The 25,646-nt window shown below is 45.5% G+C and overlaps 1 protein-coding gene across 1 annotated transcript in view; it reads right to left on the reverse strand.

Moving 5' to 3' along the window:
- LOC119173296 (uncharacterized) overlaps nt 1–25,646 on the reverse strand; it is a 1,087,060-nt gene that overhangs the window by 930,574 nt on the left and 130,840 nt on the right. The window contains exon 3 of the mRNA XM_075896327.1: nt 8,122–8,286. Within this exon, the coding sequence (XP_075752442.1) occupies nt 8,122–8,286 (165 nt within the window). The remainder of the gene's footprint in view (nt 1–8,121; nt 8,287–25,646) is intronic.

The raw sequence follows: 25,646 nt of genomic DNA on the forward strand, positions 1-25,646 counted from the left end.
ACGCGCGTCGCAAAAAGAGTCATCACATAGCCTGCTATGCGCATTCAAGTCTCCAAAGAGAACATAAGGCTCCAGAAGTTCATCTATTAAAAACTGCAAGTCACGTTTTGTAAGTGATAGCTCCGAATTATGTGAAGAGTACAAATTGTGATCAGTTTGAAAAACACTGCTCAAATTTCCACTGCCTCAAGAGATGATCGAAGTTGAAAGTGTGTGCATGCAATCCCAGTTTCACTATAGTGACAACACCTTCAGATGATGTCATGACATCATGACGGTCCTTTCGAAATAATAGCGTATATACAGAGAAAGTTGGTGTGTTTTGAACTTAGGTGTGTTTCTTAAGCGCTCAGAACTTTTGGTGAGTGTTCGTGTAAAATATCTTGGACGTCGTCAAGGTTCCTGCGACGGTCGCCGACGTTCCACTGTATAAATTGTGTGTTCATGATGAAAGTAATGTACTGATGTGTATACAAAAAGCGAGTGGCTGTTTAGGTGGGAAGTTGCAATTCAAATATCGAGGCGTCACCAGGCCGATGATTTGCCTTTAGATTTTATTGGAGTGCTTCAAGGAGCGAGGCCACTCTTTTAGCACCAGTGGTACCGTCATGTCCATTGCCTCCTCAGAGGCGCTGTCGATGCCCACACGTGCGAGCTAGTTATTCAAATTCTGAACCTTGCCTGATGAGGCGACGTCTTCAGATCTGAGGAATCTGGAGCCTCTGATCTCTCCTCGCAAGTTGGCAGAGTAGCACACACCAAAACCACTGGCTCGGTAGGCACGGGCTGAAGGAGTGACGAGGGCTGGTGCAGTGGTGCCCCCTAACGCGCCGCATCAGCGTATGCTAGGCGATAGAATGGCGAGACTCTTTTCTTGCTTCCTTGAAACAAAACTTTTTCTTTCACCTTCAGCGTTATGATCTCCTTTTCTTTCTTTCAATATGGACAGGAAAGCGAGTACGTGGCATGGTTTCCGTTATAGCTTACGCAGTGCGGCTGCTCTTTGCAGTTCTCTGACACGTGGCTCAGGACTCGACATTGTACACTAGTCTGGCGACCACGACAGCTTTTAGAGCCATCGCCATACCTCTGGCAATCGAAGCAACGACGTGGGTTCGGTATGTATGTCCTGAGAGAGGTCTTCGTGCGCCCTGTTTGAATGCTTTCAGGCAGTTGACTGAAAGCAAACGAGAGTATCAAGTGTTTTGTTGGTATTTCTTGTCTCTTCTGATAATAATCCTCTGTACATTGGTCTCGTTTTGGCTCTTCCATCCCTCCAAAAGTTTTGTTTCGGCCAGGTCAAGTAAGTATACGACTGATACCACTCGTGGAATTGTGTTCAATAATCTTTGTGGTGTTATGGTGATCGGTACATCACCAAATTCGACAGACCGTTGAGCTTTTCGAACTGTTCTTTGTCCTGAACTTCAAGAAGGAGGTGTCCGAAGCCAATTTGGTTGCCTTGCATCCAACCCCGAGAGTTTTGGTAAGACACCTGGCATCTAAGAAGGGAGTACGGTCCTGGCTTGTTTTCCAGTTTTCTCAGAGTGAAAGACGTAAAAGTGAGGAAATGTTTCTAAATGCTGGTTGAAAAAAAATTATGTCATCGGTGCGTACCCACTTCAAGCCGGTACGATCGGTAAGGAGGGGGAATGCTATAAGCGTGCCGGTCTTATTTTTATTGAGCAGTGTTGTCGATAACCCACCATAGAGCCTAACGGAAGGACGCTACAAGTTTGTGAATTCCAAAAACTTGCAGACGCCACTCATACAACGCTACCAAAACTCAATGCACCTAGACCAAAGTAGGCTATTTTGCACAAGGTGGACCCTCGCCGCCAGGAAAATTGCAAGTAAAAGGAAGAAACAAGGAGACAAGAAAGGTAAAAAGCGATGGAGAGGACGAAAATGCAGAGAGAGAGGAAAATTGGGAAAGGCAACTGCCGATTTCCCCTGGGTGGGTCAGCCCAGGGGTGCCACGTACTTGAGACCGGGGCCAAAGTGGTATGTTGCCTCTTCCAGGGCGCCTTAAACATCCCATCACCCGGTATCGGCCAAACCCCAGGATCCCCTTTTACCCGAACACGATCAAGCCACGCATGGCTAGGCGTAAAAAGGAGTCGACCCCCCCCCTCCCCACCGTTAGCTCGGGTCCGTGGTGGCACTACGCATCAAACGCCTACTTGCGCAGACGCTCCTGTGGGATATTCTTGATTCTCATGTCATTAGTGCAGTTGATGAATCTTCATTTCTGGGTGTTACTTTAGATTCAAACTTAAAATTTACGAAACACATCGCCCATCTGAAGCGCTGAACTGGTCCTCGTATTAGAATTTTATTAAAAGCGAGGTACAATTTCAGCAAACCTGCACTAATAACCCTCTACTTTTGTTTCCCTGAAAGTCACCAGATTTACTGCATCACATAATGGGTAACACATATCTAACACTAATAAAACTGCTACAACATTTACAAAATTAAGTCATTTGTATTAAAAGTTTCAGCCCATTCTGCTGCTGTGTGCCCGACATTGTTCATAATAACAGAATCCGTTCTCTATTCAGCCTTGTTGAACACAATTAATGCATACTGTTATTTAAAATAATGAAAAACCTTCATCCAGTGAACATATTTTCAGGGGCTGTTCTAGTAAACACCAACCGAACAAGAATCGCAGCTAACAAAAATTTATTAATGTTCATATACTATTTATAGAAAACACTCCTGTTTGACATCATCATCAACCTGGAACAGTCTTCCTCTTAACATTGAGCTGTCTTCATCATTAGCTCTGTTTGAAAATTCAATAGGCACTTTTCTTCTAGATACTTTGAATTCTAAGATGTGTAATGTTATCTACACCTGTTAATATTCATGTAATCGCGATTGTGGTACAGCTACTCATCCTTTTCTTGCCTTTTTTCATTCTTTTGTTCATTTAGTCAATATTTTCGGGGTTTTTTTTGTTTTAAGTGTTCGAAGCAGTGTGTTCATTATACTTATGATTGTTTAATTTCGACTATCTTTAGTCTGCATTGTATTTATTTCTTCAGCTGATTCCATGTTGTTGCATTTTAGCTCTACACATTTACCTAATTTTCTGACAGGAGCTCCTTCTTCAGCCAAGTGCTCTGGGGCCTCCTTCTGCATGCTTTTGTAAGCACGTACGTTTTGTGAGAAAGGAAAGATGCTGTAACATAAACTGAAACTAAACCAAGGATTCTACCACGGAACCACGCCAGGTCCCAAAACTATATTTCAAATAGAGCCCAGTGTTCGTGAAATGTCGATTCCGGTTGCAGCGCTTCCAATTCACTTTTAAGGACATTATAAATGGACTCTCATTATACAGCAGTGATGTTGGGTTCACGTCAGTTGTAGTTAAGCGCCATCCGCAGAAGTTCATTCATGTAGCGCTGTCCAGGCTACCAATTTTTCAAGCACAAGCGTTTCGTATCATCCCGCTGCTCGTGGTGTTGCTATGATCCATGGTGCTGTTGGCATCGTTACGAAAAACTGGCTATATAAAACATAAGCGACTGTGTACCTTGCGTCTATGCCTGCGTTGGTACAACCTTGACCTCGTCTTTGTAGAGCACGCGAGCAGCCAGTTTTAGGGGTGAATTATCCCTCCTAACTTGTCTTGGTTCATGACCATCTAGTTCAATGGCTCACTCAGCAGCTGCGGATGGGTGGACAGACAGACAGACAGACAGACAGACAGACAGACAAACGCACAGGCAGACAGACAGATGAACGCATGGGCGAACGCATGGACAGAAACACGGACGCACGAATGAATGGATGGACGCTTTGCCCCACTCATCATCATTCACTCCGTGAGTATGCTGTCAGTTTTTGCTCTGCAGGGTGGAATCTTGCGGCAGTTTCGGGCTCTGACGGGGGGGGGGGCGGTCAGAAGTATGCCCGGCCTAGTAGTCAGACTATGCATGAGCTTGAAACCGCCACAAGGTGCCGCCCCACAGAGCAAAAACAGACGGCTCGCGTGCGCTACGCAGATGTGGCCGTGACTGTGCATGCATTAGGCGCCACTTCACGTTTCACTCAACAGACAAATCACAGCATATATACGGATTAAATGATGATGAGTTGGTCGATGTGTCCGTACGTCCATCCATGCTTCTCTCCGTCCGAGTGTTGATCCTTGCATCTATACGGGCGTTCATCCAAACGTCTGTTCGCGCGTCCATCCGTCAACGCACCCGTCCGTCCACGCGTTCGTCTGTCTGTCTCTCTTTCGGTCTGTCTGTCTGTCTGTCTGTCTGTCTGTGTGTTTGTCTGCCTGTGCGTCTGTACTCCCATCCCTCTATCTGTCCACATGTCTCTCGGTCAATCTGTCCATCCATCCCTCCGTCTGTCTGTGCATTTTTCTGTGCGTGCATCAGTCTGTGATCCACCCCTCTGTCCATTCGTCTCATTGCATTCGAGAATACAGATGGTACGTGTAACACTGACGAGACGTGAGCCAAAGAAGCCGAGCGCAAACGTCTTCAAACACAGCCTTCAAGATTTCTCTCGCCTGCCGGATTACAGGCGGTCACTTAGAAAGCTGCCGTCGTTGGAACTGCGGTGGTGGCGCCACTTAAGTAGGGTTGTCTTCAAGTAAGTTTCTACATTTTTGGAGCTTATATGAAACAAAAATAACGTAAAAAAGATTTTAAAAGAAGTAAATATACTTATAATTCACCTACGTAAGTGACGCCGCCATAAATTATGGGCGTTTTGCGCTCATTCAGCAGGCATCCTTTCTATACCAGGCATAGCCTCTAAAATTACCAAACGCCAGAGTTGCAATTCTCAAAGGTCAAGTACAAAAACCCTACGTAAGTGGCGCCGCCATAGATGACAGGCGTTTTCCGCTCATCCGGCAGGCAAGAAAAATATGGGAGGCTATGCTTCAACGCACCAGCCACTCTGCTTTGTCCAAGACCCATCAGCAATATATCCGCCACGTACGGTGACTATCCAGGAGCCTGAGGGAGACACCTTCTCGTGAACCAAAGCAGAACCAGCGCAGCAGCCAATCCGATAGATAGATGAATGTATCCCACTGTGCCCTTTAGATCGGACGGCGGCTCACGCCACATAGCCAGAAAGTTGAGTACTATAAATTTGTTCACGGTCAGGCTAGATTGTACCTGTGCGCAAAAACAGCGCACACACGTGCAGTCTAGCTCGGCCGTGATGTGTTGAAAGATTGAATTCTACTCGCGCCTTGATTGTAGACACAAATCAGTTAGCCTCTTTTTGGTTATTTCTACCCGTTTAAAGTCTCTTTCGTCTTCACTGTTTCTAAACCCCCAAATCGAAATTCGGCGCCATTACCTTGTACTAGTGAATGGAGCCCTTTGCAGTGGTGGATGGATGAATTGTTATCGCTGTACCTTGTAGATTGGGCGGTGGCTAACGTCACCTAGCCATAATACTTAATGAACAAAAACTAGATTCATCTTTTTATTTCGATTGCAATTACATGGACACTCTCGGATGGATTTCAACGCTAGCTTCGATGCGAACCACCATATCTTCACAAGAAAAAAAAATCTCTAAGAAAGACTTCGGCACGCGGAATCGAACATGGGACCTCTGCGTCGTCAATGGGAGGCGTTGACCACTGAGCCACCGAGGCTCAGTGGTTTACGGTCTCAGTGGTCTCCCCCAACGTTCAAACGGCAAGCTATTTATTCTACCACTTACCGCTGTTGGTGGGCATTTTGTGGGAGAACTATTGCGTTTTCAGCATTATCAGCAAGATGGCGCAAAGAGCGCACGGTGGCTCTCATCTCTCACGGGCACTTTGGTCCACGGAGAGGAGGGCAGTGGATGATCTCTCACACGCCCTAATCTCCCAGTGAAGAAGATCATACGTCTTGGATGCCATTGGGCTTGACTGGAATGATTTTATTTTAGATATGGGGCGCACAATTGTCACTGAAATTGTTGCAAAGCCTTCATTTGCGAAAAGGGAGCACTTTTCAGACACAGAGAAGTAACGACTTAGACGCTTATTCACGTTCTGTGTACCTATAAGTGCGTTTTGTGCGTAAATTTTTACGTGAGAAACGCGGGGCACGTTTCAACCTTGCTATTCTGCGCGTGACCTTCCATGTTGTTGCTATTGCGTTCAATCCTTCACCTTTGCGGCAAAGGTGTGACTTTTTTATCATTAATAAGTGAAGTTAAGGCCTGGCACTTCTCGGTGATGAATTTACTTTTAACTCGTGCCTTGATTGTAGCCAGCAGTCAAATGACCACCTTGAATTATTTCTACCCGATTAAAGTCTATTTTGCCTTCACTGTCCCTAAACCCCGATGCTATGAGGAATTCCGCGCCATTACCTTAGAATATAGGACGGAGTCTTTTGCATAACATTATCAAATGTTCAGCCGTTTTTATCTCTCTCCACACGCACAAGATAACTTGCCTGTGCCTTCGTGTATTTGGCTCAGCACTTCTTGGTCCGCAACAATCCCCGTTCTGGTCTCGAACAGCACAGAACTGCCCTTAGGATTACCGTAGGTGTTTTCTTTCGTACTTTCTTGCTTGAAAGGTCGTTTGGTCCCCAGTAATGATTACGTAAGCATTCTAATCTTCCACATGTCCTCCGTTTATTTCACCTTCACTTTAACAGAACTTTTCTTTTGGCTTGGTATTGTACGGTTTTCTAAACACTTGCTTGCGAATTTTTGCGTTAGCTTCTTTCATTTCTTATCACCAATCTTGATTTAAATTTGCTGAAAACTTTCACAGCTCTGCACTTCTCTCTCATTTTGATCAATCGCTCCTCAAATTCTATCTTGTTGCAAGCTTCCTTGCTCTCGAACAATGCCCATCTCATTGCACCCCGTACCCCTTGATTTTGGGTATTCCCTTGTTCCCCCAGAGGAAGCCTATGTACTATTATGAGACAGCACTGTCTTTTATACTGTTCGAGAGATATTGCCTTCTTTTTTTCTCGTCTCTTGTTCTCTCGGTTACGCCACACGCAGAACAGGTTTAAACTAAGCGGAGCTTCGCCCCCAAAAAAAGAAATTCAACACAGTCGCCTTTCATGTTCAGGCTTCGCACAGCACTAAATCCAAGCGAACGTGGAATCTCAGTTTTTATCCATTTCTGAAAATTATGCTGACTGTTTTTTCAGGTTCAATAACATCTGCACATTTTACTATATTCGTGAAAAACGGACAATAGTTTAACTTGAATTGAGCGTCAGCCACAGCAAAGGGATGGACGCAGTAATCGACATAGAGTCGTAATTAAGCACAAGTACGGTACTTGCACAGGTGAGCCAATCATCAGTTATGACTTCGTTTTGATGTTTTCAACACAGATTTTTATATCTTTGTACTAGTATGTGCGTGTGCAATGCTTAAATTTATAACGCGATCACGCGTCCATAACTACAGCATAACAAGTCGAAGTGGGTGCACGTAGTTATTTGGTAACTAGTGACATATGCAACAGCAAAAGTTGTAACAAAAGTATTTATTACCCCTATAGTATAAAACGTTAACGACAGATAGTTCACATGGCCACAGGGTAGGAAATGCTGATGTTGTGTCTTTCTCTTTTCATACACAAAATTGTTCTTACCAGCTTCGTAGCTCGTGGTGTCCGCTGTCTTAAAATCATCATGCAGCTCAAAAAAACAGTACAACTAGCACACACTGCCACACACCACAAGCGCTTTGGTGTTGGTCTGTGTGTTCGTTGAGTTCTTTTTGCTACATTATGACTTTCATCAAGCACCCACTAGCCAAACTATTCCTCCTGCAGAACAGTATTTCTGCTGTATGGCGTCGGACAGTCGTTACCACGTATTCGCAACACTCACAAGCTATATTTAGTGTCATACGGTTCCCAAAACACATTACGTGTATGGTACGCTGTACGATTCAGGATAACATGCCGAAGAATTTGCACATCTCTGTCAGCATAGGCAAAAATATGGCGCAGGCCACGTGTCGCTTTCGCCAGAGTAAACATGGTCAGCAGCACTGAAATGTACAGTGACCAAAATACTTGCCCAAATAGGTAACAGTCACAAGTGCTCAACACATCTTCTGCTGTGCTATTTTGTACCAGGTGGCAGCACCTACCGGCTGATGGCTGACACTGTCCCTGGGAATCTTTATTAGGCTTGTCGGGAGGACACCGGCAGTGACCAGCCGCGTCGTTGGGCTTCCGCGCACACACACGACCAGTGCTGTGGTCACAGTCCAGATCGTCCTGGCACTGCTCTTCCCGAAGCTCGCCAAAGAAGTCTGCGCAGTGAAGGACGGTAGTCATCCTAATAGAACAGCATACACTGTGTTGTTCTGGATTGCCCGTGTGAGCTGAAGAAGACTAAAGGTTTGTATGCTTATGCCCCAGGAGAGAACAAAACAGACCTCTTCCTGCAAAAACTTTGGAACAAATAAACATTATCACACGGTCTTCCGCCTTTTGTATATATATATATATATATATATATATATATATATATATATATATATATATTCCAAACTCTCGGTCTGCATTCACTGTATATATATACATATATACGTATACATATATATATATATATATATATATGTTTGTTGTTTCGTTGTATACATATATATATATAAATATATATATATATATATATATATATATATATATATATATATATATATATATATATATATATATATATATATATATATATATATATATATATATATATATATATATATATATATATATATATATATATATATATATATATATATATATACAACAAATGCACACCGAGAGTTTAGAATTTCGGATATCACCAAGTATCTGACAGTGATGTTTCTCCATTTCGTTCAGGTCATCTCTGCAGTTTAGCAAGGTATGAATGAGAGACGTCCCCGTTTATTGGTTGTCTTGCATCAGTCAGTCAAACATCGCACCCTTTCATCATTTCGAGCTGATGTGCCGGTGGGTTATCAAACTTTGTACAAGGTCGAAAGTTCCACAAAAAAAAAGAAACGTATACGGTAGTGAATGTTCGTTATATGCTACAGTGACTCAGTGGTTCAATGAAAATGAACGCGTCTGCGTGCACGTACAAGGCAACCTGAATATTCGGGTAGCTGACCATTTCAACTGATTTGAACCATTCAACCTCAGCAAAGATCGTTATCTTGAATAGGCACCAAATCAAAGATTGGAATTTCGCGAAACATTGAACATTTGTTTCTACAACAGTGATTTCACTAGAATGCACAATGTTTCGGCTATGTAAAAGCCTCGTAACGACGAGTGACGCGGGAAAAAATTGATGTCAGATCCATGAGGTGAAGGAAGATGAGACTGGGTGAAGCTCCTGAAAGTGATACCGCGAAATTTTCTTCCTTTAATTCGCCCGATCAAAAAGACGTGTAACGATTGATTAAATACTTTATCAAACTTTTATTGCTGGCTTCAGTGGTCCTTTCAGTATGACCGCTTTGTGGTTGGTGAAATGTAAGCTAAGTGGTTCTTGCACAGGGGAAAGATAAAAGTTGGCAAACATGATGTTGATGCAGGTGCCTCTGATGGTGATTGGGTTGCGGTTTTCAAAGGACACCTGACCGCTTTCACTATGCAGCTGGCGTCTTCTTTTTGTTTTGCTTTAGAAACATCTGGCGTCTTTTCGTTTTGCTTTTAGAAAATATCTGGCGTCTTTTGTTGGTTTATTTTATGAATCAACTGCGTTTTGAACAAAATTTTTTTATTCTTTATTCACGCACAGGATAGATTTCACCAGCCACTACCTTGGAGGTAAACAATGGCTGCTACTGGAAATTAGAGACAGCAGAAGTCGGCTTTTAACACTTCTACTTCTACTACCGTTACCTACTGAAACAAGCCAATGGCTTCTAATGGGGAATGAGAGAAAGGAGCCTTCGGCTTTTGGTTAATGCGCACTCCGCGAACTTTTTATTGTTCAACAAAGCACAGGAGAAATCTCCCACCAGCACCACCTTGCAGGTCAAAATGTAACACTTGTTACACACTACGACTACGACTACGAGGTACGAACGGGTGCCGCTTTAAGGAGCTTCGCCCCTAAAAGACGTTACGCGGTGTGCGTGCTCGCCGTCGTTCATTTCGTCGCGTCGCGCCACGTGGTCATGCCAGGTGCCGGTCCTGCCATATACTCGCACGCAGGAGCGCGCCGTGCTGCGTTGCTTTGACGCATGTGCGTTTCAGCGCATCCGGCGTCCCTCCGTCACAAAAAGAGGCACACGCAGATTTGTCTGGGCAACGCATCCGCGCGAAACGCAGCATGTCGCATTTCGCGCCGGTTGCCGTCGGACCGCGCTGACGGACGCTGGTCGCGTCGGTCGTCGCGTCGGTCGCACCTGCCGTCAGACTATTGAGTGTTCGCGTTTAGCTAACGTAGCATCGCTGTGCCCAGCGTGCGCGCTTCAACGCTACAATAAAGAATATTTGGCCCTTCATGAGGCGCTCGTTGCCGTTTTGCTTGCTCCACATATAACAAATTTGGTGTTACGTGACGTCAACGAATGATGAAACATATGACTGGTGCAAAACTGATAATCCTGACACGCGTGTCTTGTAAAAACATGACAACATACCACGCTCATAGCGTGCCCGCGACCATTTCGGCAGCTCCACATATACTAAATATGATATCACGTGACGTGAATTGATCACGAAGGTAAACAACACATCCAAACATAATAATCATGACACGGAAGTCACGTACGGCACCATTTATCTGAACCCCGTAACATTGACCTGATCTTAAAGTGACAGATAAACCTTTCTAATTCGTGCTTCACATATCATCGCTTCCCACTGTACGTGGGATCTGCCAATTTTTGGTAACGCTCGCGCGTTAAAATTGCCCATGTGTGTTCTCGTCGTTCCTCGATAGATATTGGGTGTCAATCAGTTGTGGCATATACCCGCATACCAGCGGCATATACCCGCCAGTGGGTATGTGCCACTCTCTGGCGGGAAGTGTTGGACAAGGTACGCGACGGTACTTTGACGTAATTGATGTCTTGACAAGCACGTCATATTCGTGAAACCATCTTGCCCTCCCTCAGAAGCTAGCTTTCGTTCACGTTAAGGCGTGACCACGAGAGCACCCACACGTAAGCGGCTAGATAGATAGATAGATAGATAGATAGATAGATAGATAGATAGATAGATAGATAGATAGATAGATAGATAGATAGATAGATAGATAGATAGATAGACACGCTCCAAGTCGCCGTTGTTCACTATGAAATGCTTCGCATTTAAAAAAGCCTAAACAAAAAAAGAAAAAAATGCAGGGGTCACTGCGCTACGCGAGTGGAGTCATTAGTGCATTTTTACACGTTCAGTGTTATACACTGAACGCCACCTAAATGCACGTACAGTGTATTTCGGCGGCGCTCCCTTCAGTGTAGACAGTGGCCGGCTAAGGTAAGAACGGGCGTGTGGCGGAAGCCATTTCTTTTTTGACTGACCATCCCTAATCAGGCGTCAATCACCTGGGCTGTGTTGGTACTGTCGGTTGGCGTCTTTTTCTGCATGAGACGGGGTTCCGGGGCCCCAGCGAGTTGGCGCAGGCAGAAAAGGTCTCTCAAGGAGCTGGCTCTATTTGAGGGGGCACCAGACAGTGTCGTGAAAAAAGGGGAACGAGCGTTCAAATTCAATACCATTTTGTTTTGAAAATCCACCTTCGAAGGCTCTTAGTTGAGTAATCGGTCGCTGTTACAAATGTAGGGCTTACAATCATTGATCAGTCAGCAAGGAGGATAGAATGGACGTTAGCAGTTCATTAGAAAGGGCAGTAACACTGAAGCAAGGCAAGATATTTCCAATCGTCCACTCCTCGTCACAGTTACAGTTCCACGAAATCTTGAAATGTCATGAATAATATTACATATATTTCATTGTGCTATAATTGCTGCAAGTCTAACCGGACTTACACTTATGCCTCTTTCGATGGTTGTAAATCGGTGTATGAGGTACTACTCATGTTCGTCACCTTCTTGGTCGGATTTAAATTCTGTTTTTAAAAGTGGAACTGACAATTTGTTCAATGAATAGCCGAAAAGGTTGAGGTGTTTTGATAGAGGTAGATTTGGGGCTGATATTGCGTGGGTTCTGTGGTTATTGAAACGAATCAGAAAGACCTTTTCTGTTTCTCTGATGTATTCCATGCCGTACACGTTGCCTCCATACCACATTAGAGGAATCACCTGTTGGACTTCTTGTTGAAAAATTTGATTCTGTGCTGGTTGCCTTGCTTGTCTGGCTTCGCTTTACACACAAGGCATTCAGGTTTTAGACATTGTTGGCAGGAACTTTTGGAAGTTGAAATACTGATTTAGGAGTTTACAAGAGTGTCTTTGAGGTCATACGTTCGTCAGTAAACCACGCCAGAAGTCGATGGGAATGCGCGTTTCAGACGTTCTCTTTGTTCCAGTTATTGTTGGGGAAGTTCATGCTGTTAAGTTATACACTGTAGCTGCGACCACGACTGGAAATGTGTTTGCGCGTTTCAGTATTACTGCAGTTTCTAATGTACTGCTCCTGTCCGTTCCTGTCTCCCTTGCTAACCGATGAATGGTTGTAAGCCCGGCACGCCGAATATTCACCGCATACACCACTAAGTGCCCCCGAACGCGCGTTCTCAAACGAAATTGTAATTACCGACGCATGAGTCGCAACGACACGAAACAAAAAGGCGTTTATTACAAGGTCACTGCTCATATAGCGAAGGTGGTGGTGGGTATCAGCACACTTGGTGATAACCTAAAGAGGCATAAAAACTGCCACATGCTCTCTCGTTGATCTGCCACAAAAATAGTATTCACTTTAAACGCCCATTTTCTTCTTTTGGCGACTTCGTGTTGTGCCTCCTCAAAGCAATACAGATTCATGAGAAACCTTTCCTGCCAACGCCGACTCATTGAGACCTCGGAACACCACCTCACGCAGTAAAAACCTCACGCTGCTGACCCGCAGGTCGCCGGTTCGCATCCCGGCTGCGGCGGCTGCATTTCCGATGGAGGCGGAAATAGTGTAGGCCCATGTGCTCAGATTTGGGTGCACGTTAAAGAACCCCAGGTGGTCGAAATTTCCGGAGCCCTTCACTAAGGCGTCCCTCATAATCATATGGCGGTTTTGGGACGGTAAACCCCATATATCAATCAATCATCAGCAGTAAAAAAAATAAAGACGCCAAACGACAGCCCCGTCACAGCCCAGGCTATCAACGCCAGAATAGTGACGGTGGGTGAAAAAAAAAGGGGGGGGGGAATACAGTGCCACGCCAGGCCTTACCTTAGACGGCTCCCTCTACACGAAAGGGATGACCACGCAAATACCCTGAACGCAATACTTCTAAGAAAATAGACACTCACGACGCCACTCGAATAGTGCAGTGACCCATACAATTTTCATGTTTTTTTTTAGGGGCGAAGCTCCTTAAGGCGTGCGTCTGTCCATCCTCCCCGTATGTACGTATCCACCTCTAGTTTGTAATAGAACCCGCTGGCAGTTGGCACGCGCTCGGAGTTGCTCAATGGATAAGGCCGGAGGGTGGCGAGCGCGCAAGGCGGTGGCAGTGCGTGCTCGCCGACAGAATCTCGGTGTGCGAGCCCGCGAGGCAGAAGCGCTCCGTGAAGCTGCGCGACGCCACTGCCAAGATCCTGCCGTACGAGAGCGGGAGGCCGAAGCGTGTCGTCTGGCTGCGCGACGCCGCCGCCAAGATCCCAGCGTCATGGCAACGGCGCGAGGACCCTGCCGTATGCGAAGCGGCACGGCTGAGGCGCGAAGATGATCTACAAAACGTCAGAGAATGGGAAGCGGCGAGAAAGCGCGCTTATCGGCAGGCAGACCCCGATGCAGTGAGACCTCGCGAGGCGTCTGCAAAACGCATCAGGCAAGCTCAGCCCCAATGTGCCAAAGCGCGGTTTGAGTGAGACTTTCTAGACGTTACGTTCGGACACAGTTGCAGAACGTGCGACAGATTGTGGTTCTCAAAGAGTCTAGTCACAATATCTTCCATCAAGAACGACCAGGCTCGCCCCAATGCCATCGCCGTGCTGTAGCGCGAGTATATATATACACACACTGTTTCTCACATCTTTCTTGATAATGTAGTGGCCGGACTTTCGCTGAAGAGTCATGGTTTTACCGATGATTTTCCATCAGGAGCTTCGCCCACTCATCATCATTCACCCCGTGGAAATGCTGGTATATTTTTTTCTCAACTTTTTCTTGTTTTTTCCATCTATAATTTTTTCAAACTTTTTCCGGTGTTTGCCGCTTTTTCCGCCTCATTTTCCGCACGAAAGCTCATAAAAGTGAGCCCAAATCATTCCTGACGATGGCCAGACTCTGGCCGAAACTGTCGAAATAAACGTTTCCTCCGTTGTAACCGTTCTCAGAGGAGCAGCTACTTCAATATTTACAACATACGGCCACTTTCGCCACCACGCCTTCCTTCTCTCTCTATGTCTGTTTATATATATATATATATATATATATATATATATATATATATATATATATATATATATATATATATATATATATATATATATTTGTAGCAATGCCGAAAGACTCCGGGGTACATTAAAACGCGTTCATTAAAAGGGTGAACCTGTGCCCACAACCCAAACTGACTATGGTCGTAGAACTACGTGTCAGTCGAACACCAAAGATGTCCTTCAGCTACCTTCTTCTTCCTTTCCGTGAGAAGTCCCGAGCGCGTGGCGCATATCAGCCGGGTCCAGCTGGGTTCTCGTGCCATCATCGTCTCTGTGCGACACAAGACGACGCGCATGTGTATCCCTGTGAGCGCGGAGATGGGCGCCTTGTTGGAATGCGGGCAAGATGTGAAGAATAATCCCCCTCCTCATACGCGTCGTCTCAGTGCGCCTGGCAATGAATAGAGTCCTAATAGACATCACTGGTTTTCCGATGATCTTTCATAGTAAAGCTTCTTCCGGAATACAAGTACAACCTCTGTATGGTTACGGCGTTTAGGGCTCCCGAGTACAGCGGATTGGACTTGGTAAGTTACATCACTAAGACGATGGAGTACTTTGTAAGGCCCGAAGTATCGGCTAAGAAGTTCTTCAGAAAGTCCACGGCGATGAACTGGGGTCGATTTCAATACTTTGTCACCGGGCTGATAATGCGCTTCGGTACGACGCTGATTGTGCCGGCAGGAGTCGATACGCTGTTGGCGGCGTATTCTATATCTCGTCACCTGTCGTGCTTTTTCGGCTCTTTGCAAGAAGGTCAGATGAATCGCTGCTTTCGTCATTCAGTGATAACATGTCTGCCAGTGGAGTGGTGACTGTTCGGCCGAATACAAGTTCGAATGGTGCCCCTCGCGTTCTTTCTTGAACGACTGTAGTATATGCGAACGTAATGTAGGGCAATATTTAACCCCACAGTATATGTTCAACGTCGACATACATTGAAAAATATCAGTAAGAGTTCTGTTCAGGCGCTCCGTTTGGCTATTTGTTTGAGGATGGTATGCGGTTGTTCTTCTCTGGTCTGTATGAGTCAATCGCATCAGGCATTTCATTAGGTCTGCAGTAAAAGCTTTGCCACAAACTGTAATTACGACGATGGGTGCACCTTGCCTGAGGACTATGTTGCTGATGAAGAACTTGGCAACTTCAACAGCTGTTACACTGTACAGAGAGTAACGGGTGTGATGGGTGAGATAGTCCGTGGCTACGACTATCACCTTTTTGCGTGCAGTCGATGTTGGAAATGGGTCTATGAGATCCCTACCAGCCAGTTGGAACGGGGCATCCGGTGGTTCTATTGGCTGGAGGAAGCCTGCTTGTTTCACGGTTGGAGTTTTGTGTCTTTGACACTCACGGCAAGTTTTCACATAGTGCTGAACTGATGCTAACAGCTTCGGCCAGTAGTATTTTAGATGAATACTGGCGAATGTACGGCTGACACCCATATGTCCAAATATTGGCTCATCATGACATGCGTGCAGAATCTTGTCTCGTAAAGATGCAGGTACAGCTAGTAAAAACCTGTCACCTGGCTGAAGGTTCTTCTTTTAAAGGACCCCTTCTCGAAAATAGAACGAAGGTAGCTCTCTTGATAAAGAGCGTGGGACTTTAACGTTGAGTCCTTAGAGACGCTGTATAAGCAGCAGCGAATTGGCGTCATTTTTTGTTGTTGAGCAATTTTTGATGCCTGGACGATGCCTAGAATCGGGAGATCATCTTTCTTCGGCTCACTTTTGCCCACTGGTGCGCTTGACAGGCAGTCGGCATCGCAGTGTTTTTTTTTCAGATTTGTATACCACAGTAATATCGCACTCTTGTAGCCTTCGGCTCTATCTTGCTAGTCGGCCAGATGAATTCCTAAGATTCACCAGCCAACGCAGGCAATGGTGGTCACTGAGTGCTCGGAATGGTCTACCATAGAGGTACAGTCGAAATTTACTTATGGCTCGGATGACCGTGCGACACTGCTTTCGGTTGCAGAGTAGTTTGGCACAGCTTTCAAAAGCTTGCGGCTGGCATATGCTAGCCCTTTTTCTTTGCCACTTTGCCGCTGGACTAGAATGGCTCTGAGGGTGATGTTTCAGCAGTCTCATCAAAGTGGGCGAGGATCAGGGAGCCTTGCAGGCGTGTTTTTAACTCATCAAATGCTTCCTTTTATTCACTTTCTCAGATAAAGGACACGTCGTCTTTTGTTACATTAGTAAGTTGTTCAGCAATGTATCGAAAATTTCCCACAAATCGACGATAGTACGCGCATAAACACAGGAAGCGACGTACTGACATCTTGTCTCTGGGTGTCGGGAACTTCGCGATAGCAGCTGTCTTTTCGGGATCTGGACGAACGCCTTCGAAGCTGACGACATGTCCGAGGAATCGCAGCTCTTCAAAACTGAAGTGCATTTTTCCGGCTTGATGGTCAAGTTTGCTGAACGAATGGCTTCTAATACTGCGGGGAGTCGCTGTAGGTGTTGGTCAAAAGAAGAGGAAAATACTGCAATGACATCCAAGTAAACCAAGCGAGACTGTCATTTCAGTCCCGCGAGGACGGCTTCTATCATTCTCTGAAACGTCGCTGATGCTGTGCATAGGCCAAATAGAAGCGCTTCAACTTCGTAGAGGCCGTTTGGAGGTTATCAAGGCCGTCTTTTCACGGTCTCTCTCATTCACCTCAATTTCCCAGTATGTGCTCTAGAGATCAAGGGAGGAGAAATATTTCGCACTTCGTATTCAATCGAGTGTATTGTTGATACGCGGCAGAAGCTATACGTCCCGTTCAATTACGCTGCTCAGTTTTTGATAGTCTGCACGTGATCTGAGAATGTTATCTTTTTTTTAACAAGAACTACGGGAGGTGGTAGAAACATTTATTGCCACTGTGTAGCGTGGGGGCAGCTACGGGAGGCGCCCATCAACTGCTGGAAGGCCGGACCAGGTCATCTGAAAGCTCCTCCTTCATTTGTTTCTTGATGACGTCTCTTTCCTTTCGTGATACTTGATATGGGCGCTGGTAAATCAGTCTCGTGGCTTCTTCTCTTATAATCCTATGTTTTTCAATAGCCGTGCGTCGCACCTTAGAGGAGGTTGAAAAGCAGTCCAAATATTCTTTTATAACGGCAAACAATCCTTTCATTTGACATTCTGTGCGCCTATTGTTGACGTTAATTGATGCGTCAACGTTGCAGGTCTCTTGTGCAGTCGTTGGCGTTGTCGTTAAGCTGCATAGTTCGGTCGCCACACAGAACTAGTGGAAATAGGCGATAGCCATATTTGAGCGGTGTGTCTACTCTCATTGCCGAAATTCGTGAGGAGGACCATTGTGCGGGCATTCGTTAAGTGAACAAGACTCCTCACCACGCGAATTCCTTTTTTTAAAATCAGCCCTACATTTCCATCCGCTATTTCTTCGTGGTCACAAAATACCTTATTTTCGACAGGCACCATTGCACTACAGCGTGGTGGCACTATGACGCCATCGTCAACAACGCGCATAGCAGTAAGACGTCGCTTTTCCGATTCCACCATCGACATAGCTTGTTCGGTCGAAAACGTTACGCTGGATCTACGCAGATTATTATAGGCTCCGTTGACTTGCAGAAATCTATTCCTAATATAAGACTCCTTGTACATTCTGGCAGTAAGATGAATTCAGCAATTTCGAGTCTTGAAATGTATTTACCAAGCGGCGTAATAGAGTGGTCACCTACTGTGCGTATCTGTGCCCCACTCCATTTTGTCACAACCTTTTTCAGTTTCTTTGCCAATTTGTGGCTCATTACCGAATAATCAGCGCAGGAGACATTTAAGGCATTCAGCTCGCGTCCGTCAATTTTCAGCCGCAAATTTGAAGTAATCTTAGCACTCCTGCTCTCATCCTCTGTAAACATAGCTTCGTCACCTTGAAACCTTGATGGAGGATCTTCGCAACTGTAGTTATCAGTGGCCTCACCTCCACAGGTCGCTTGCTTCAGTTTTCCGGGTGTGGACTTGTGGAACGGTGCCCAAGTCGTGCGGAAAAAGCACGTGGGCTGGTGATCGGTAACACCTGGGTGACGGCAATCTCGGCTGATGTTGGCGTGGAGTGAGTGTACTGTGGTGCGTGGACCAGTACTCTTTGATCTCCGCTGGCAGTTCACCATTTCCAGGGCAAGGTCTGTACAATGGAAAACCCCTAATCCTGCCTGTCAGTAAGGGCAGAACCTACAGAGGTGACCTGCTTCCCCGCAATGGAAACACAAAGGCCTGCGCTCATGACCACGCCAGATGTCACTTTCCCGGCACATTTGATCTACGTAGCGAGCTACACTACGGGCTGGTGGCAGGTAGGTAGCCGTGGGTTCCAGTGGATAAGGTGGGCTGCGTACCATGTGTGGGTAAGGAGTGGCCACCGCAACTGCTGCTGTGCTCTGCGACGCGGGTTGTCTGAGTATTTCTAGAGTGCGTTGACATGCGTCAGATCAGCTGTGGCTCATGCTCCGACTCGTGTATGATTCGTCTCAATTCTTCTCGTGATACGTTCATCACAGACAGCGTTGCTGTAGTGTGAGCTGCTTGCAACTTCCTAAGTTCTTCCCTGATCACTGATTTGATGAGTTCTCGCAGGGCTTTCATGTCACTTCACTGGCCTCCAAAGAAGGCATTGGTAGGTGCGCAGTTTATGTCCCAATTGTACTGTCTAGCCCGCTATTCTAGTGTTTTCTCGATGGCTGTCGCTTCCGTATGAAACTTCGCAACTGGTCGTGGTGGGTTGCGTGCGAGAACAGTGAATAGGTCTTGCTTCACCCCACGCATGGGGTAGTGCAGCTTCATTCCTGCAGTCATATGAGAATCTGTGCGCCTAAACAGGCGGATCATGTCCTCGATGTATAATGCGGCACTTTTGTTGGTGAGTTGGTTTCTGGTTTCAAGAGCTGCCTGCACCTTCTTTTTTTCTGTGATCTGTGCTGGCATAAGTAGCCAGAGCTTGTCGCCGAAATTCTTCCCAGGTAGTAAAAGAGGTTTCTCATACCACGTCTTTGATAAGTCCTCCACAGCAAAGTATACGCCGCGGAGCTTCTCTCTCTCGTCCTAACCGTTCAAACTTGCAACTCTCTCAAATATGTTCAGCCAATGTTCTACGTCTTTGTACGAGTCACCATGAAATACTGGTGACTGGTGAGGCTGATTGATCACCACGTGTGCCGGTGTTAGCTGGCTTGTCATGGTGTTGGCGTCCATTGACTGAGCTACCCTCAGCGTGAAGTAGAGTGGACTGAACCCTGGTGAGTCACCCCGAAGATGGCGACTGGTCCTCTGATGCACATGTGTCAGCTACACAGAATCAACCCGCTGGTGATCAGGGCTACGCTGTTTTGTGTTCGTAGAACTTTGATTCATTACCCGGAACCTCCACCAGAAGTAGCGATGTCAAAGGACTCAGAGATTTATTAAAACGTATTTAGCCTAGAATGGGAACAGTTAGGGATAAGAGTCAATGGAGAATACCTTAGTAACCTGCGCTTCGCCGATGACATTGCATTGCTGAGTAACTCGGGGGACGAATTGCAACTCATGATTACGGAGTTAGACAAGGAGAGCAGAAAGGTGGGTCTTAAAATTAATCTGCAGAAAACGAAAGTAATGTACAACAACCTCGGCAAGGAGCAGCGCTTCGAGATAGGTAATAGTGCACTTGAAGTTGTGAAAGACTATGTCTACTTAGGGCAGGTAATAACCGCAGAGCCGAACCACGAGATTGAAGTAACTAGAAGAATAAGAATGGGGTGGAGCACATTCGGCAAGCACTCTCAAATTATGACAGGTAGTTTGCCACTATCCCTCAAGAGGAAGGTATATAACAGCTGTATCTTGCCGGTACTTAGCTACGGAGCAGAAACCTGGAGACTTACAAAGAGGGTTCAGTTTAAATTGAGGACGACGCAGCGAGCAATGGAAAGAAAAATGGTAGGTGTAACCTCAAGAGACAAGAAGAGAGCAGAGTGGATTAGGGAACAAACGGGGGTTAAGGATATCATAGCTGAAATCAAGAAGAAGAAATGGACATGGGCAGGGCATGTAGCGCGTAGACAGGATAACCGCTGGTCATTAAGGGTAACTGACTGGATTCCCAGAGAAGGGAAGCGGGTTAGGGGGAGACAGAAGGTTAGGTGGGCAGATGAGATTAAGAAGTTTGCGGGTATAAATTGGCAGCAGCAAGCACAGGACCGGGTTAACTGGCGGAACATGGGAGAGGCCTTTGTCCTGCAGTGGACGTAGTCAGGCTGATGATGATGATGATGATGATGATGATGGTTTATTAAAAGGGCGAACCTGTGCCCATAACTCAAAGTGACTATGGTCGTACAACTACGAGTCAGTCGAAGACAAAATGTCCTTCAGCCACCTTCTTCTTCCTTTTCGTTAGAAGTCCCGAGCGCTTGGCGCATATCAGCCGGGTACAGCTGGGTGCTCGTGCCCTTATGATCTCTGCGCAACACAAGACGGCACGCATGTGTATCCATGTGCGCGGTGATGGACGCGTTGTTTGAATGCAGGCATGATATCGCGGCATTATGCATAGCTATATATAAGCTAACCTATAACTGGCTTGGCTTATGCTTATGCCACAGGAGGGAAGAAAAGAGACGTGTGAACTAAAATCAACGCCTGCCAGGAACGCGAGCCATAGCACTACATTTGGTATTCTGTGGTGAAGGAGGGCACTCCTGCACGTGGTCGTCCACCTTTTGTATATATATATATATATATATATATTTATATACAAGGGAAAGTAGTGTATACATAAGGGCTCGTTTTTCCGTATTTTGATACAATATTAATGAGATATATTAGACAATCATGCCAAAGAGTGTATAGGAGAAGTTATTAGAATCAATGTAATGTAAATAGAAAGAAAGAACAATGATGAAAAAATGTCTTGCCAAGAACAGGGATCGAACCGATGACCTTCGAACAACGTGTTTGATGCCCTACCACTGAGCTATTACGGCGGCTATCCCGCAAGCCACTTTATTGGGTTTATATGTGAACTTAAACATGGGAGTGTCAGTCAGCGCCACCTGTAGCCTTGGCGGCGAGTGTGGCACACTCTTTTATGAGCCTGCAAGGCGTCAAGTAGCACGTGAACCTATTGCGAGCTAGCAGCTGACCAATAGTCTCTCGTATATAACCTAACCGCACCAAGTCTGCCAGTACGAAACCCTCGTTAATGAATCAGGGAAAGAAGTGTATAATTAAGGGCTCGTTTTTTCGTGTTTTCACACAATAATAATGACATCTAACAGACAATATGCCAAGGAATGTATAGGGAAAGTTATTAGAATCAATGTATTGTAAATAATAAGACAGAAAAGTGGGTGAAAAAATAACTTGCCGTGAGCAGGAATCGAAGCTACGACCTTCGAATAATGCGTTATCTGGATCTTATTGCTTTTTGGTAGCTTTTTTTGTTGCGTTTGTTCTTATTTTCTCACAGGAGGAATGGCTATCAGCGGAGTGGGTAACAATAAAGGGAGCATCAAGACTAAGGGCCGCATTCCGCTGGGGAAGCTTTTCCTATCTTGTTTTCATACGGTGGCTGATGGGAGGTGCACGTCCCAGTCGACCTTCTCCTTTTTCTGTACTCTTGTATATCGGTGAGTCACGCTTGGATGCTCTAGGTTGTGCGTTCTGTGAGACCATTTGTCTGCATATAAAACTGAAATGCGTAGTGGTTCTGCACACATATCGGGGAAGGGTGCCTTCTTATCTGCTGGCTGCAAAACGTGGCAGCCTGATCGGATAATAAGCGCTTTGGCAAGCCATACCTAAGTAGAATGGTATCATTGGAAAATCTGTTACTTAAGTGGAGGCAAGCGATGGTACGGCTTCGACTTTCAGGTGTTGCAATAGCTAGTTCACTGCTACAATATTGCAGTGGTTTACAGCAATGGTGGTGGGTAGGGGTTTAATGTAGTCAATGCCTCTGTGTGAAAAATAGTCTTCGGTATTTAAGTACGTCTGCGTCAACAGAGAACAGCCATCGCCATTAATATTATCATAAGGTAAAACCATCCTGTTCATTCGTCCATTCCTTGCTCCTCATCCCACCCTGCGGGGAATACTACTGCCGGTAATTTTAACCTTCCTCCCACGAACAACGTCTATGGAGAACGGCCTCTGCAGTTCGTCTGTACCTGCAGTTCGTCTGTACCAAAATCTGGAATAGATTGTCTCAGGGTAAAATATCGGCCGTTAACTTTCCTCTGAAAATAAAAAAAAACACTTTCTTGCAGTCCCTAATGTGTCTCCGTAGCCCCCTTAAAAGTCGTTGAATTCTTGTATATAAGTATCACTACGTCCAGTAAAAGTTTACTGCGTAGTTATTATTACTCTTTGCCTTTTTTTGTTTGTGTAAAAAATTACATGTCTCTCTTATCTAACCCAATTTCGAGTATCAAAATATATATGTCTGTACAATGCCTAACCTTCTTTACTATATCTGCAATGTTTAGCATCCTGTATCCTGGTTCAATGCCTTGTTCTATTGTTTTGCTACATGTTCTATTGTTGCCTTGTGTTATCGTTTGGATACTGTGCCATTTTGTATCGCATAATTGGACCCTATTCTAGCCTTTGGCTATGGATCCAAACAGTTTTTTATCTATCATGTTGGAATTGAAAACAAAATGAAATGAAATGAGACATCAGAATTTCCGGCTGGCGCCGAGGCAGTCCCTTTAAACAGCTGAAAGTCTTGGTAACGGGCGATGTAAGAAAGAAGGTACTTTCCATATTCGGCCAATAAAAGCGCTCCTGTACTATGCGGAGCATGGCTTGTTGGCACGCATGTGTGCCTTGGGAATGTACTTCATGGTTCGCAATATTTCAGGCTAGAAATATGTAGGAACCACCAGAATGTAGCGCTCTTTTTAGCATTTTTTTGCTAGTGACGCAGTACAATGTGACATAGCCAATCACAATAGCTGAGATATTTGCCGTTCCAGATATGGTGGCAACATCTTATATGCCAAGTTTTTATAATCTTGTCGGGTTTTCATGAAATCAAGTTAGTTAAAAAATAGGTGTGATTTCGCGGATTTGTTGCACACAGTCAAAAGGGTTGCGTCAGAGGGCATCGACGGCGTTATTTAATCATCAAACACGATGGCATGCATTGAAATCTCACTTTCGCAGCTTTTATTGTTCATCGGGCATACTTGTGCTTTAGTTGCTCCTTTGAAAGCATACATGCTATTGCAGAATTATTAGTCACCGCCGCAAATTTGTGAACCAAAAGTTAATGGCAAAATTTATGATTCACACTTTGTACCACTGCCATACAATCCACTTTTGTAGTGCTAGTGGTGCTCAGTGGACTGAAAGCTTGATGCTGGCATAGACGACAACATGTTCTATGCCATCCGGGTCATGCTGCATTAGCACTGATCCTAAATCAACCTGGTTGGCGTCAGTGTGCACTGCAGTGGTCCAGTCATCAGTGAAGTGAGTTGCGAGTAGTACTGGGCGGCAAGGTAGCTATTGCCTCATCGCTTGAAAAGCATCTTATTGCAAGGCGGCCTTATTCAATTCGTGTACGTACTTTTATTGGGATCGCTTAAGGGTACTGTGATCGAGAAAAAGTGTGGAACGAAGCTTCGCGAATACGAACCCATGCCCATAAATGACTGCACCTCTTTCAAGCAAGCTGATGTGGCATACTCCAACACAGCAGCGATGCACTCCGGGAGCGGCTGAATGCCGATGGGTGATATATTATGCCCATCTATTAAAGGTTGGACAAGCCGAATTCGTGCTTCTCATAGTGCAAAAGAAACCCTGCCTCATACAGCCTATGGAGTTGTTCGGCGAAATTGTGAAGCTCTTGTTCCTCTCTCTTGCCAACGACCAGAATTTCGTCTAAGTACAGGCTTGATTCATCAGAGGTCCTCGCAGAGTTTGTCACCAACTGAAATGTACTATGAGCAGTTCGAAGTACAAACGGCATGCGGCAGAGTTAATACAAGCCCGAGGGAGTGCGAAAAGTTCTCTTTAAATTATCTTCTTCTGCGACGTTGGTATGCCAGTAGACTGGGCGTAAGTCAAGTGACGAAAATAACTTGTAGTCGCGTTCAGTAAGGGGCACGAGTCAGGCGTTGTACAGTAATTCAGTGGTCTGTAATCCACGCAAAAATGCAACGATGAGTTTTCTTTTTGACAAAAACGACGGATGCGGCCCACGGGCTAAATTAACACCTAATTATTCCCGCGGCAAGCGTTTCAACGACTTGCTTAGCTATCACCATATGCTCTCGGTCAGCGTATCTTCGCATCGGTACGCATTATAGGGGATGGTTAGCCGTTGATATATGATGTAAAAGCAACGTGGTGCCCGAAAGTTCTGTTCTGCGCTCAGCGAAGACTGCTTGGTGACGAGAAGATGTGGGCAAAGTGAACTGCGTGCCTCACGGTGGTGGAAGAGTGGGCTCAGTCGTCCAAGGTAATGAAGATCAGAGCTCCACGTGGCCATGAACTATGCTGAGGTGGATGTCATTGGACAGCTACAAATGCACTCCCAGATTTATTTCAGCAGGGAAGCTCAAAAACGTGATTTATCCCTTTCTTTAGAATTGGTAAAACACGAAAGTATACAACGAGTCTTAACTGAAGCAGTTTAGGAAGCCTTCATGTGTGCGCTGTTGTAGGCAGAATCAGGGAACAGGGTAAAGAGCCCTAATTCTCGAGGCGCACGCTGTCAACCTCAATACAAGAAGACCAAACAGAGAAAACTACCCCTACACGATTACTTTTGCCTGCATATATACATACGCTCTCACTTAGCGCATGCACAGGCAGCAGTAACTTGTGCGCTAGCAATTAGTCCACCCGACTTACGTCACAACACTCTATTCACGCACAATTTCAGAAACTTTCAAAGTTAGGCGGTCAGGTAGACATCTTTCTCTAGTGCACCGCCGCAAAGGAACCAGCGGCGCACGATTCTCGAGTGTGGAGTGGCTATTGGTGCTGATTGCTGCCAGCTTTTGTTAGTCGTTAGTGTAGCATTGATGATGTCAGATGCATGTGGAAGTTCTACTTCCGGTGGCGAGTCACGTCGTTCCGTTCATTGAATGTCC

Source organism: Rhipicephalus microplus, chromosome 5 (assembly GCF_043290135.1).
Source record: "Rhipicephalus microplus isolate Deutch F79 chromosome 5, USDA_Rmic, whole genome shotgun sequence".
Lineage (NCBI taxonomy): Eukaryota > Metazoa > Arthropoda > Arachnida > Ixodida > Ixodidae > Rhipicephalus > Rhipicephalus microplus.